General features: G+C 33.4%; 1 protein-coding gene across 1 annotated transcript in view; it reads left to right on the forward strand.

Moving 5' to 3' along the window:
* Positions 1 to 13,291, forward strand: part of ana3 (anastral spindle 3) — a 43,088-nt gene extending 29,797 nt beyond the window's left edge. Inside the window, exons 25-33 of the mRNA XM_068773705.1 lie at positions 511 to 677; positions 3,155 to 3,316; positions 4,419 to 4,679; positions 6,489 to 6,667; positions 7,776 to 7,974; positions 9,593 to 9,744; positions 11,296 to 11,512; positions 11,818 to 11,921; positions 12,740 to 13,291. Of these exons, the coding sequence (XP_068629806.1) occupies positions 511 to 677; positions 3,155 to 3,316; positions 4,419 to 4,679; positions 6,489 to 6,667; positions 7,776 to 7,974; positions 9,593 to 9,744; positions 11,296 to 11,512; positions 11,818 to 11,921; positions 12,740 to 12,880 (1,582 nt within the window). The 3' untranslated portion in view covers positions 12,881 to 13,291. The remainder of the gene's footprint in view (positions 1 to 510; positions 678 to 3,154; positions 3,317 to 4,418; positions 4,680 to 6,488; positions 6,668 to 7,775; positions 7,975 to 9,592; positions 9,745 to 11,295; positions 11,513 to 11,817; positions 11,922 to 12,739) is intronic.
* Positions 13,292 to 14,202: the final 911 nt, after the last annotated feature.

Below are 14,202 nucleotides of genomic sequence, written 5' to 3' on the forward strand. Positions count from 1 at the left end.
GACTGCTGGTAAGTGTGACCAACGTAATTACCTAAAGGTACTTAAGTGAAAGTTACCGACATTATGTTTAAGTAGCACGGCAGATGCTGCCTCGAATTTTCTCAATGCTTAATATAACTCTCTTAGGCTAAGGATTTTCAAGTTTGTATATAAGTCATAGAGGTTGAAAGGACGAAACATGACAGAACATTAAATAATTATTATAAATCTGCATAATTGTCTTAGTTATAGTCCGTACTAGATATTTTTTGGTTATAAAACTAGGTGATATTGTATATGTGACAGCGGGTAGGCCACATGGCCTTCTGGTCGAGGGATCCTGGGGAAAGAGAAAGAGAGAAATCAACAACCGGCATGCGTACATGGAGAAGTTCAGGTTCAGAAGTGGTCTTTATATGGACGTAATGACGATGCTGATGCGACGAATCGAAAGACTGCTGTATGCTCAATAGTAAATGACAGTTTTTGTTTATTGATACACTAGTAAAAATGATTTTTAATATTATGTAGATGTGCATCGTGGAACTGTGGTACGGTGTCGGAAAGAAACCTCGTACGCAGCGCGACCTGCCGGGCGCTGTCTGCGGCTGCGACCACCAAGTGCGTGCGTGTCACTTTGGCTGCCACCAAGGATTGCCTAGTCAACTTACTGCGAACGCTGAAGCAACCTGAAGAAGGTATATCTCTTGTTTGTGTCTATTATTGCGAAATCAGAACTTAGATAGACGTTCACTGCTGACCAACGTAGACCTCAAGGTCGGTTGGTAGCGGCCTTACCAAATGTTTTCCGACGCCTATTAGGTAATTGGACGTTAAACCTAGATAGTGCGATTAGAATATCCATCTGCCATGTTTAAAAATGATTCGTTTTCTATTGTAGATTACGACTTTAATAAATATGTATTTAAATTTCATTTTATTACCGTTCCATGGTTCAACATTTTTGTACAGACATTAGGTAACCTGTCATAGTGCTACCGAAACCGCCATACCGCGCCTTCAGTATGCGCGCTGCGAGACGGGTAAGTTTCAGCCGCCCAATTATATTGAACTTTTGTCAACATTGGCGACGAACTTGAATGTTCTTTTATTTTTACTCTCCAAATCGCTATTTCTTAGGTGCGGTACAGCAGTTTTGGTAGCACAATAAATAAGGATTATGTTTTAATGAAAATACCATGTAAAGTCTTGAGCGAAGCATTTGAACTTAGTTCCTAACCCATTTTAGCACTACGCTCGCTAGCTATGATACCTTCCCCACAGTCTGCAGATAAAGAGAGTGCCGGACCTTGCACTGGCCAAAAATTCATACAACGTCATCCTGATGCGCAATTATATAAAGCAAACTATTAAGTGTAATATTATATAATCACTTCTAATGTAAATTACACTAAGGCCAACAATTACTTACTATCAAAAACAAATATATGTAAAGTTTAAAACACACAATGTTCACTATATTTACTGTCACTAGATTATTTCTTGAAAAGGTTAAAAAAAATACGAATGCATGATGATAATTCACAATAATTCCTATTGCATCAAGTAAATAAGAAATATCGTACATTAATCTATTATTTTCATAGCTAGATTTGAAAAAAGCTGACGTAATCTTTTGCATTTTTAACGGATTGATAAAATGTTACATGGTTGTTATTATCGTTTTGCCAAGAAAGAATGCGAATAATTGAGAATTATGTAGATAATGCTAGTTCTGCATGTAGTTCTATATTATAATGATTTGAGCAGTTTATATCCGCCGGCCTTTGAAATTACGTTACGCTAAATAACTAGTTATTGCAATCAGCACAAATACTTCATTGCGAAGTAAAAAGTACGAAATTAACGACGTTTTCATTGTTTTTTCTAATTTTCTTTAATTTGTTCGATGGGACAATAAATGAGTAGCAAGTTTCATTCAGAAATTTTAGAAAATTAAATATGTTTATTAAATATATTTACAACAACGATGGTGTATTTTACGAATCATAGTCCAATCATATTGCGTGGTCAGCCCAATCCGAAATCTCCTGTCACGCTTAGTCTCATGAATCGTCCGCCCAGCCTAAGAGTTCGGCGGTCTCCTATTCCAATAAAAATCAATGTAAAGGCCCCTGCTGAAGTTCCTGAAGAAGTCCTTAAGCTTAGATACTGAATACGAGGTGTTTACAAACTACCTTTCGATTCGTTTCGTTAAAAAAGTCCATCTTGCTCTTCTCAGACAAGAGATGACCACTGTCTTGCACTGTTTGCATTCAGCGACTCCCCACGAACTTAATTATGTCGTTGTTCCACCTAGTGGAGGGCCGATGTGAAGAAGAAAAAAAGGATCGAGTGAGAGATATTGCGACGGACTTAAGAAGAATGAAGAAATAATAAGAAGAGAAAGTGTATAATTTATTTATTTTAAAAATTGTCTCTGTGAACCCAAGACAGGGGTGGCCGAAAGTTCCCCCATTGCGGGCGCCGTAGGAAAAAAAATAGTTGGAGGCCTACCAATACCGCGTCTACCGGTTTGTAGTCGGCAACCGAGAACCTTTCGATCCCGTTAAAAAAAAAACAAATAATCCGTATCTTATCAAAATTACATTGTTAATATGGATTTTTTTAATACACATACAATTTTGTTAAAAATTAATTGTCTTTAGGCGCATCACGAAGGGGCTTTAATGAATGCATACATGAAGTTTCTATAAAACATTTGATTGTTCATAAACAGTAAACATTTCAGACTGGAACGGGTCGCGTATCTTTTGTTGCATTGATACTAATGTAAATAATAAGAAATTATATTTTGATAAAAACTAAACCGGTATCCAACTTTACATGATTTTTTAAGAGCTTGTAGGCATTAGGTTTTTTTTTTTATATACGACACCAGGAATTCCTCCTTACTCAAAATACTGTTGAACCTAATGTTTAACTACACTTACACTGAATACTTGTGTAAATATTACTAGAAAACAATATTTATCCGCTTGAGATAATATATCTTGACACGTGCCTGATAAATTGGAACATTGAAACACACTTGCAAAATATCTCCTAAGTATATCTTATCTAGGACCTACAAATTACAAAAACAGATCAAATAACAACATGTACACGTGATTAATAAATCTTAGATCGTCATAAGATTTTCTTGATTTTGCAGGTGATGGCGAAGAAATTTCTGCGCATACGCAGACATTGCTGTTGCTCGGTGTTCTGCTCTCAGATCGTACCGCCAGCGACACCATCTGGAATGAGTTGCGCGCGAAACAAGCCTTGCCTTTCTTTTTTGTACTGAAACACTCTTTGTTAAGCGATGACGACGGTATGTTATTCGACAATTCTCAGATTTAATTGAACTTTAATGATAAATCTATTAAAGTTTTTATTATCCATTGAAGTTAAATGTAAAAATCGAATTCTGAATATAATTTTTTTTCAAATATTTTAAAGCAAAACCAATTATAATTAAAGGAAAAAATCTACTACGCATTAAGAAATAAGGTATCGATTTTATAATCTGACTCTTGTTATGAATTATCTGAAACAACTGTTAACTTAAATTGATTGGCTGATACACGAATGCTTATGTTTTTAATATTATTTATTAATTATTTAATAATAATATAATTTATAATTTTTAATACCTTTATATTATTTATTTATCTTTATAAAAAGAAGTATAATTTTATCAATTATGTGTTTAGTATTAGAAAAACATACCAATTGTGTAATTAGTAGAATTACGTTATATCGTCGCCCCCACTTAAATCCGAATTATTAACTATTGCGGACGTATTCCGTTTCTATCAAATTCGGCAGCTACACCTTGTGATTATTTAGTGATTTTTCTAATGTAAAATGAAAGAAACGCAATTCTCATAAGTAGAATCGTAAGAGCGAGTACGTTGTTAGTCGTGTAAAAATGTTCGATAAGTTTCCAGTAATTGTTATTACTGGCTAGTTTTGTAATTTTTTATGAATATATTTACAGTAACGTCTCATTACCAAAATCTATTTTAAAGAATCGATCTCAAACTAAACCAATGTATAATGTGAAAAAAAACTGTATAAAAACAATTGCGATAAATGTACACATGAATAATATGCAATCTTACTGGTGCCGGTTAATATACTATTTCGCTCGAATAACAACATAAAGAAAATTACTCCCAAAATCGTTTAAATTTAATTCTTCTAAAATATATTTTCCGTTGTAACTCAAATAGTTTACAGAATATATAAACAGAAATAAAATACATGGATGGAGAAAAAAATAACTTTGATTTGGTATTTAAATTATCCTTGTAGGTTGAATATAACTAAAGCTATTAAAGAAGTTCGGTTTTTGTTTCTCTTGTAAAATTTGTTTTTTTTTGCGATTTCGTGTTGAAATAAAAATTAATAAGTATATTTTAATATTTCAGAATTCCAAGATGCTGCAATGTACTGTCTGACACAATTAATTAAATCGACAATGTGCAAAAAACACGCGGATGAGGACGGTTTCGTTGACTTCTTTAGTGGTCTTAAATGTGACTGGCAGGAGCTAGATGGATCCTCCGGGGCAGGCGACACAAGGAAGGGAGAGGATTGCCGGCCTGAGTACGTTTGCGAAGAATTATGTAAGCTGTTAATAAATCGCTTTCAAGATCTCACCGATAAGAAGAAATGCAAGGCTAGTCAAGGTTAGTATATACGCATCAGAGATAAAATAATAAAAAAGGTACATTCAGAAATAAATAATTTATTTTTGATGAAACTAATTTCAACTTTAAACCAACACAATTTTGTTTTGTATATTTGCTTCAGTTAAGTTCGTTTTAAATTCGATCCGTTTGCAATTATGAAACACTAAAATATTTAATCCAACAAATGGTGTTACAAAATTAAGATTAAATTAATTTACGATTTTCATAGTTATTATATCCTAGTAATCCGATACAAGAGCAATGTTTCATATCATATATCATTTTTTTTACAATGTAATGCAATACTGAATTTATTAGTAAACATTATTTTTATAATTTGATTATTAGATGATATTGGCTTAATAATATAGTTGAGTTATCAGAATTATGTCAAAACATAATCACGAAATAATAATGTGATCGGGGCCATTGCTCTTAAGTACCCACCTCCAATCACGTGTGCCAATAAACTGCATACTCGACGACCTGAGCACAGAGAATATATTGTTAATCAGATGAAAGCGGTTATCTGCAACGCTGTCTTTCTTATACTTATAAAATCAAACTTACGTATATGATTTGAAATTATTCACAAATCATATACTTTTATCATATTTTTCCCGCATGCAAATTTTTATTACGTCTTTCAAAATGTTTTGTTTACATTACACAACCATCGAAAAAAAGAAATCCAATTTCAATGTCTCTATCGTATTAATTTACGAAACTTAACTGTTTCCTCTTATAATAATAATTGTAATTGAATCCGGGTAAAATATTCTTAGTGAATCTATGTTTAAACTCGTATCTAATAGACCCCCTTAAAACGTAAATTTTTTTAAATCATTTAATGTAGTTTACATAGTTTACTAAATTCTGAACTACATGTGTTGTCGAAGTCAGATTTCGTAACGTAGGAAATAAACTCGCAATGTTTGAAAATAAGAAGATCAGTAAACTTTTAACAATAAACGCATTTGAATATGTTGAAATAATAATTTGGTATTTTTGATATTTCTAAAACCGCGTTCACACACAAGCGAGCATTTCAACAATTTGGCTTGATTTTGAGAATCAAATATCACCTTCCATGTGTAAACAAGCTCGTATAAATATATAGGTTGATTAAAATAGCCGTAAGGATTTTAAGGGGGTCAGTGTATAGTTCACTTGTCAGTAAAAAGCTTTAATTTTTTTTACACCTTTTCCAACCCACCTTCAAAAAGCGATACCTATAAAATATGTGTATTAATTTATTTTTTCTATTGGAACGCAAGAGGCCAATAATTTCTGGTAGCACAAAGTCTGCGGCAACAGAAAATAACCAAAGTTATTGTATCTTCAGTTACATTCTCTTTTTTTCTATAGGTCGGAACATGTAATTTATTTTTACTTTTACTTTATAACTGTATGTTTCCTTAAAAATAAATGAATATATAATATTAGTAATCCGAATTTTAGAAACGATTTGTCATACTATCATTGTGCTAATAATTATTTCTGAAACGGTTGATTTTTGGATAGCGTTTTTACGTACTGTATGTTACTTGACAGCAAATAAGCTATAAATTGACTCCTTTTAAGCCTTTACGTCAATAACCAATCACTCTGTATATAAAAGAGGCAAGCTATTCTCTTTAGATTCGCGACAAAAAACCGACAGTCTAAAGGACTGTATGAAAGTTTTTTCGAACTTACTGGTTAAGACAAATACTCTATCTATACATTTGAATTGTTTGATTGATGTGTAGACGGTGTAATTATTTATTATTATTTGCATTAGTTTGTTCGAAATACATTTTGCAGAAGAAGCGTGGGTCCGGGTTTGTTCCTGCCTGTCGAGCATATTGTCCGCGAGCGCGCGTTGTCGCCAGTACGCTGCCCACCGTCAGTTACCGCGTGTACTGTTGGCGACGCTGCATGCACTTCGAGACCAGCTCTCGCTGCAGGGAAAACCGGTTGATGTCATTCGAAACGCCAATTACGTATGTTAAAACTATATTTTCATCACACATTTATAACGGAAATAAGTGGGATACATTGTAGCAATAACATAAAATCGTGGAGAATCAATTTCATCCCCTACAAAGTAATCCCCGTCCGATATAACACACTTATGCCAAAAACATTCGGAATGTCGTTTTCCGGTAACAGCCTTCAAGGCCTTATTCGATTATCTCATTCGTATCAAAATGGCGTTCCCGTATTGGCCCTACGAGTTTGCTAAGTACGGTGGTTGCGGAAAAATACGAGACGAGCTTTTGACCCTTTTTTTTTTCAAAAAAAATTGAACGACTGGCATCAATCGAGACTTGACACGTTTGAGATATAAAACATCCTTCAAAATGATTTGGGCTGAGCCAAATAATATTCCAACTTTCGACAAACAGTACCAAACAGACTCTTGGCAAATGTTATAGTCCTTCCCTAGGAATCAATGAAAAATATTTACCTGCCTTCTTAATGCTCGGAAGTTTTAAATGAAATTTTAACCTTACTTTTTGATCGCAGAATATATATCGCGATATATTTTTAGTTTCCAGCATAAATGTTACGATGTAGAATAAAAATATTAAAATTAATCTTTAAAGTAACTTATGTTTAGTTTCAGCAGAACCATGTTCTAATTAATATCATTTTTTTTGTTAAAATTATTAATAAAGAAAACTACATTAATGCTTAAAAAAACATCGTCAAATAAGTAAAAATAAGTAATATTGCCTTTGTGTTAGAATAGTAATAATAAGAAAAAATTAACGGGCGTGTGAAATAAATTTTGCTGTCAAGAAGATCTAGACTTTGAATTGATGCTATTTACCGTAATTATGTGGTAACCGTTTTCTGCTTTTTAACCATCACAATTATGTTTTGATGACAAATAACTTTATTGTTTAACATAAAATATAATATTGTAAATCAAGAATTATTGTACCGATATGCCGCTAATATTTCCATATGAATCTATAAAGTCGTTATATATTATCTGTTAATGCTTTCATCAATTCCTTTATTACTGACAAATTAAAAAATATAATAAACTTCCCTTCTTACGTGTATTTGACAGTATATGATGTAATTAAAAATTATTTTCAGGACCCCATTCTCTTCACCCTGTATTGGGTGCTTACAATAATCAACGGCGTAATGCTGGAGTGTCCACATATCAAAGAGATGTTCGCCGATAACATCGCGGGAAGCCTGAACAGGCTGTGGCCGTGGTGCATGATGACTGAACAACTGAGGAACGCAATTATGCACTTGTTAGTTACCTTCACTAACGACTGTCCTAAAGGTACGATCCACTTTATAAACTCAAAAACTGTTATAGTTCCGTATAGATGTACAGATGTAAACATCGTACGGATCTTCGGGAGGAAACCTATGTCTTGCAGTGGCCGTAGGTACACATATACAGAAAAATAATAGACCGGGGGAAAAGATGTTTCGATGTTCATATAAAAATCCGTGATGTGTTTTAACTTTGTTTAAATTAAACTATACTATATAGGGTGTATATAGGGTGTGCTCTTTTGTTTGATAACTTTGGATCTTGTAGGTAGTGATATGAATTCGTTGCTGTAGAAATTTTAGGACTTGTTAAAAACATGTGGTTTTAGCAGTCCTCTTTGATGTTAACCTGAAACTGCTTAAATAATCCTAAATAAACCGCAACAGATGGAAATCTAAGGGTGCAAAGTCATGGCTATGTGGCGAATTATCACTTACCAGCCAACTTTAGTTTTTAAAAAGACCACACTACTTAGATTGATTAAATTCGATCGGTTTTTACAGACTCCCTGCTGTAATCTAATCTTTTGTTGGTGGTAGAGATCTGAATCAATGGTTCTCCCCGGTGATAAAAGTTTATGATAAACAATGCAATTTGGTTCGCATCATACACACAGCATCACCTTATCGCGAATTAATCAAGGTTTTGTCACAGTATGTAAAGCATAACTGATCATTGACCATGAACTTTTTCGCACGTTCTAGTCGGAAGTGATCAACTTTTCATCACTATTCTCTGAAAACGATTCGATTTCATTGCGTAAATAAAAAATCAAATCATTAGGTTTATTTGGTTTCTTACAGTGAGCTAATGTAATACAAATGCATGTATAGAGCTTAATGAATACCCATTTTTTTCAAATTGGTCAAAACATAGTTAATTTTCGATTCGACAGCTACGCCTTTACTACTGATGTGCCGATATGAAACCACTTTTTCAAAAATGACGTCTGCTTTCTCCATAACTGGGCGGGAACCATTCCTTACAGACACTTTCAAGAATACCCTATTTTATACGCGAAGGTCTATGACAAAAATTATATATAGAAATAATTACTTTATATTATTTCTTCCGAAGGGTAACTTCTCCAAAGGATCGTATAGGTAATCCACTTCTTGGGCACCTGTAGACTAGTTGACTTCGCATATTGTTTGAATATTAGACTTTAAATTCCAATCCGGTGAAATAGTGAAATAGTGAGCCTTCGAACTTCGCAACATTAATAGAGCTAGACGCGTGTAATTTGCGCATGCCCTTTGGCCAAAAGTTAAAGTTTGGTCCCAAAAATATTATTCTTAAACTTGAAGTTGTATAAGCAAACCGTTACATTTGCTTCAATATAATTGTGAGGTTTAATATAATGTGTAATTCTAACCAAATCCAATGAAAGTATTCTTTATTCAAATAAGATGTTATAAGCACTTTCGAATCGTCAATCTACATAATGTCGGTATTGTTATCCCTACAGGAAGCCACCATCGGCTTTGAAGGCAGTTATTTTGGGAAGAGCTGGCGAGAAACTCAACCCCATAACCTCAACCCTTTACAAATATAGTTTTATAAATGTGTTTTTTAAATACACATTTCACCTTAGTATAGAGAATTTTAATTTTTTTTTAAGCATGGGCTTGCATGTGCGCGTGCGTGGGCGGTCGTAATATCATAAGCGAGCTGTGCACGCTAGTGGGCCGCAGCGGTGGGCCGCTGCTGCTCGCTCTGCGGATACTATGTCAGTGTTCCGCGCACCATCACTGTCGGGCGATTCTGCTAAAGGTAAGATAGCTTTGTAATCAGCGTTTAAAGTTTCTACTTGGAACAAGCTAAATTCCTACATATGCTATTAAAAAAAGGCGCCAATTGTTCGATGTAAAGACAGAGAGACAGAAGACAATGATTAGTTAATTGTACTTATTTTCGCTAAATAAAATTAGTATATAGGCACCTCAGATTTACCTAAATATTAGTATACACTAGTATATTACAAAATTAAAGTAGTATTAACACCTTGTTATCCAAAATTTTTTGGTTCTCTTTAGATCAGGATGTGCTTTTTTAATGGCACCCGTTTTTAGGGGGTCTCTTGTACACCCCTGTTTAATTGTGATACGGGTACTTTTACAATTTCAATAAATTTTTTACGTGTCTATAATTTTCGCTCTCTTCTTCCAGTCTTTTCTTTGGTTTTTGTTTATTTCAATATTGTTATTTATATTTTTATTTCATTACCTTATTCTGTTACTTTTATTGCCCTTTTATGTTTTTTTTTTCTTGTTTAAACTGCTTCCACGACCTTATTTCAATTTTCAATTTTTTGTTTTATTCCTCATGATCAAGTATCACCCTCCTGCAGTAATTGCGGTAGGATAATCTACCTCGTTCGTCTTTTATAATGGAAGCGATTTTCGCCTCGCTCTTCCTTCCTTACTGGCATTCGAATTAGTGTCTAAGCATTCGATCAGGACGTGCTTGGAACTTTTGTAGTTTTATTAATACTGAAATCTATCAATAATGGAGCGCATAATGTTATATATTGAGTTAAATCATCTTCATTCCGACTTGAATGGTTCAAAGTGGATAATATTATATATCAACACTATGAGGACATATTTGTATTGAAATAGATGGCCACGTGAGTCTAGTGCTGTATTAGTAAAAAATAACCTTAATTATTTAAAACAGGAATGATTTCAATACAAATATTCAAAATGTTAAAGAACGTTGATATTTAATTTACTACAAAAGATGTTAAATAAAATAAAATGATTTTGTGTTTGTTATATTTTTTGCTTGAATAGCTATTTATCATTTATTAATGATGTATATATAGATAATATTTTATCTAAGAATCGATTTTTAGGTTCTTTTGTCTAGAAGGCGATTCCCCGAGAGTCGATTTTGTCTTTAGTCAACGCATTTGTTCTAGAAACTAATCTGCTTCATTGATAAATAGCTAAATGAAATTAAACTATAAATGGCACAGTCATCCGTTTCTGATATTACTCTTGGTTAAAGGCTAATTTTTGCTAACTCATATGTAACTTTATTAATAACAACTTACTGAACTAACTTGCTTGATAATCATGCAACTAATGTTTGAATTCTTATGTTATTATCACCGATAATCGACTTAGATCAACTTAGCTGCACTGACTTATCTCGAGACACTAGGACTGTAGCTAAGGACAGGTATTTTAATTTACTCTGTGGTTTATACGGAAAAAAAAGTATCGAGTCTTTTTATTTTCCTCGCCATTTTGCTGTATATTTTTATTCATGAGAAACTTTTTCTTTTATGAAAATATAAAAAAAAAATTGGCTTGGCAGAGCGAGGTGCTGTCGTGCATGAGCCGAACTTGCGGGCGTGGCACGTCGTGGAGCGAACAGAGCGCGGCGTGGGCGCGGCTGTGCGCGTCTCTAGCACGACACGCAGATGGCGCTAGTGCGCTGTTGGTACTGCCGGCTTTTCGTCCTCCCCACTTACGACTGCTACCTGCGCTGGCCCGAGCCGCGCACCATCAGCGAGCCGTCTTCCTGCACTCCCGTAAGCTATCCTCAACTTGCATTATTTGTGCCAAATCAATTAACATTATTATTAGACTCGAATCTAACTTGATTAAATTATCGACTTCTATTGTGTCACTCCTCATTTAATCTAATAGAGAATCAACTTAGCACTACCCTCTCTTGATGAGTGATTGTGAGCATGCTGATAACACTCATTGTTACAATAATGCCTGGAAGCTTGTTTTCAGCAAACTTAAAGCCTACTTAAATATTTATTTTTATTCTGTTAGCTTTTATAAAATTATGAAATAAACGGGATAAGCCCAGCTTTGTTTTTATCAGAGGATCTGTTGGAGCTGCTTTCTGCCGCTCTGTTAGCGGGCAGCACAACAGAAGTTGCACTGGCTGCGCGAGCTGTGTGGGCCTTGGCTGCTAACAATCACAGGGTATGCTTCATTTGCCATTTAATTATATTATTTATATACTCGTATTTTTACCCCCAAAATATATAATTGTATAAAAATACTGACACATAATAAATAAAAGAAATAAAACTAAATTCGTAAAGCCTAAAATTTCAATTTCCAAAACCTAACAAATCCTTCACGGGTCCATGTGTACACATATATTATAAAGTTCCACAGGTTATCTTACCTTACTCCTTTTCTTAGTTTTTAATCTAAAATTAAAAGTATATTGCTTAATAAATCTTATTACACCAATGAATAATTTATAGTTGATCGAAATGTGTGGAACTTGGTTTGTTGAACCATTTACATGGTTAATATTATAATGTAAACATAAAACATTGATAAATTTTATTTATAAAGAGTAGCTGTTGAGGTTCTGGCCGGCTCTACTCAGCTATCAGCATTACAAGTGATTGGTAGCTCACTATTTATAAATGATAGCATGACTATTTACAATTATTAATGCCTACTCGAATAAAGATATTGTAAATTTTAATTTAAATTGCAAGTATTTTCGCCTAAAAAATTACTGCTGTCTGATCAATCTATAAAAAAACTGTTTGTGGCTAAATGGTGGTACGTTATACTATGTTTGCCACTAATAACTAATGTAGTACTATTAAACAGCATTTTTGTAACAAAAAAAATATTAAGGTAGATATTACCAAGGTAAACCATGTTATGTTCATTGGAAGACGTTGGACAGTGGACGCCCTACGTCTGAAATAATGTTAAAGTGTTACATAGACAAATCTATTCGTAAAAGTTTAAAGTTTATAGACCTTGACTTCCAGGCCAAGCAAGTGTTACGGAGCGCGGGTGTGACTTCGTCTGTCCAGTCAGCACTGCAGCGCTACCAGCGACCGAGTACTGTCGACGGGCAGCAAGCGCTACAGCTGCTTATGTACACCTGCAAGGTGCTGCAAGCTACATGACACTAATAACAACGTACACAGTGCGTGGTATAAACAGTAAAGATCAGTCGGGACCTTGACTCGTTGCTGAGAATATATGAGATGAGATGGACTTCCAATCTAAGACTTCCCAGTGTCGATGGTTTAACAATAGTTTTTAATAGTAAACTTGAATCGATGACCTTTAAACGTAAAATATAATTTCTCTTCTGGTTATATCCATGACATATCATTATGATCTTTCGTATCATTAAACGATAGATCTTTATTTTAATTTAATAATGAATTTTGTATATTTTGTAATGATTTTGTATATTTTGTTTTGATGAAATTATTATTTTGCTATTTTTACATTTGTTTGTGACTTTCCAGTAAAAAATAGTTTGTCGCAGTACAATGAATCGTTCTGTGTTTTGCTTTCAAATGATTTTTATTAACATGACATATATTTTTGCTAATTTTGTAATTGATTTAAATATTATCATTTAATAAATATTATTAACTCTTCTGTTTGCGTTTTATTTTATAAATGTCTGTCTATGTTGCAACTTAAAATTTATTATACGGCGGAATTTTTTGACAGACTAATATCTAAGTCAAAGTTGGGTTACTAAATGGTTTTCGAATGCAGAAGTTTGTAATAACTATAATCTTAATGGGTTTTATTTTAATCATCACTGACATATTCTTAATTATGACAAAGATAAAACATGTGACAAAATCGAGAAATAAATATTTGCTATTTTCTGCATTAGTTAGGAGGTATCGACGTTTTGACCACAGTGACGTTGGTTTACTAACTAAATTGTCAGATTAAATGACATTATACCGTTGAACATTGCTACTAAATATATCCTGTATGCATAAAATAATCGAAATTTTCTAGATAACATTGGAAGAAAACATTAAACTTTAATAAAGTGTATTTATCATATGTTTAAAAAAAGATTGAGGAAAAGAGAAAAGTTTTACATTGACTGCGATGGCAAATGGATCATTCAGATGTTTTCTTAGTAACCGCTTCTTGAGGAAGTCCTAACGAAAATCTGTAGCGCCCACAGTATTAGTGTAAACATGAACATTAGTAGCCGAAATATTATTTGACATTCCGTCAGAACTAATTAATTGTCTCCAAAATTACCATAGTTTAGGGTTAAGAAATCCTCATACTTTAAAAACACAAGATTAAAAATTAAGAGTTAAAAAAGCACTAATTAAAAAAGTATCATTAATTAGCTAAATGTACAGATAATTAGCATTACACGATGGTTAAATATGTATTTGATGTGTACAATAAAAAGTTAATACAATACAATCTGTTCAATAATGGTATTGTGACTAAT

The sequence above is a fragment of the Battus philenor genome, unplaced genomic scaffold (assembly GCF_028537555.1).
Source record: "Battus philenor isolate CCGP_79_NKW_IND1 unplaced genomic scaffold, ilBatPhil1.0.hap1 SCAF_6, whole genome shotgun sequence".
Classification (NCBI taxonomy): Eukaryota; Metazoa; Arthropoda; class Insecta; order Lepidoptera; family Papilionidae; genus Battus; species Battus philenor.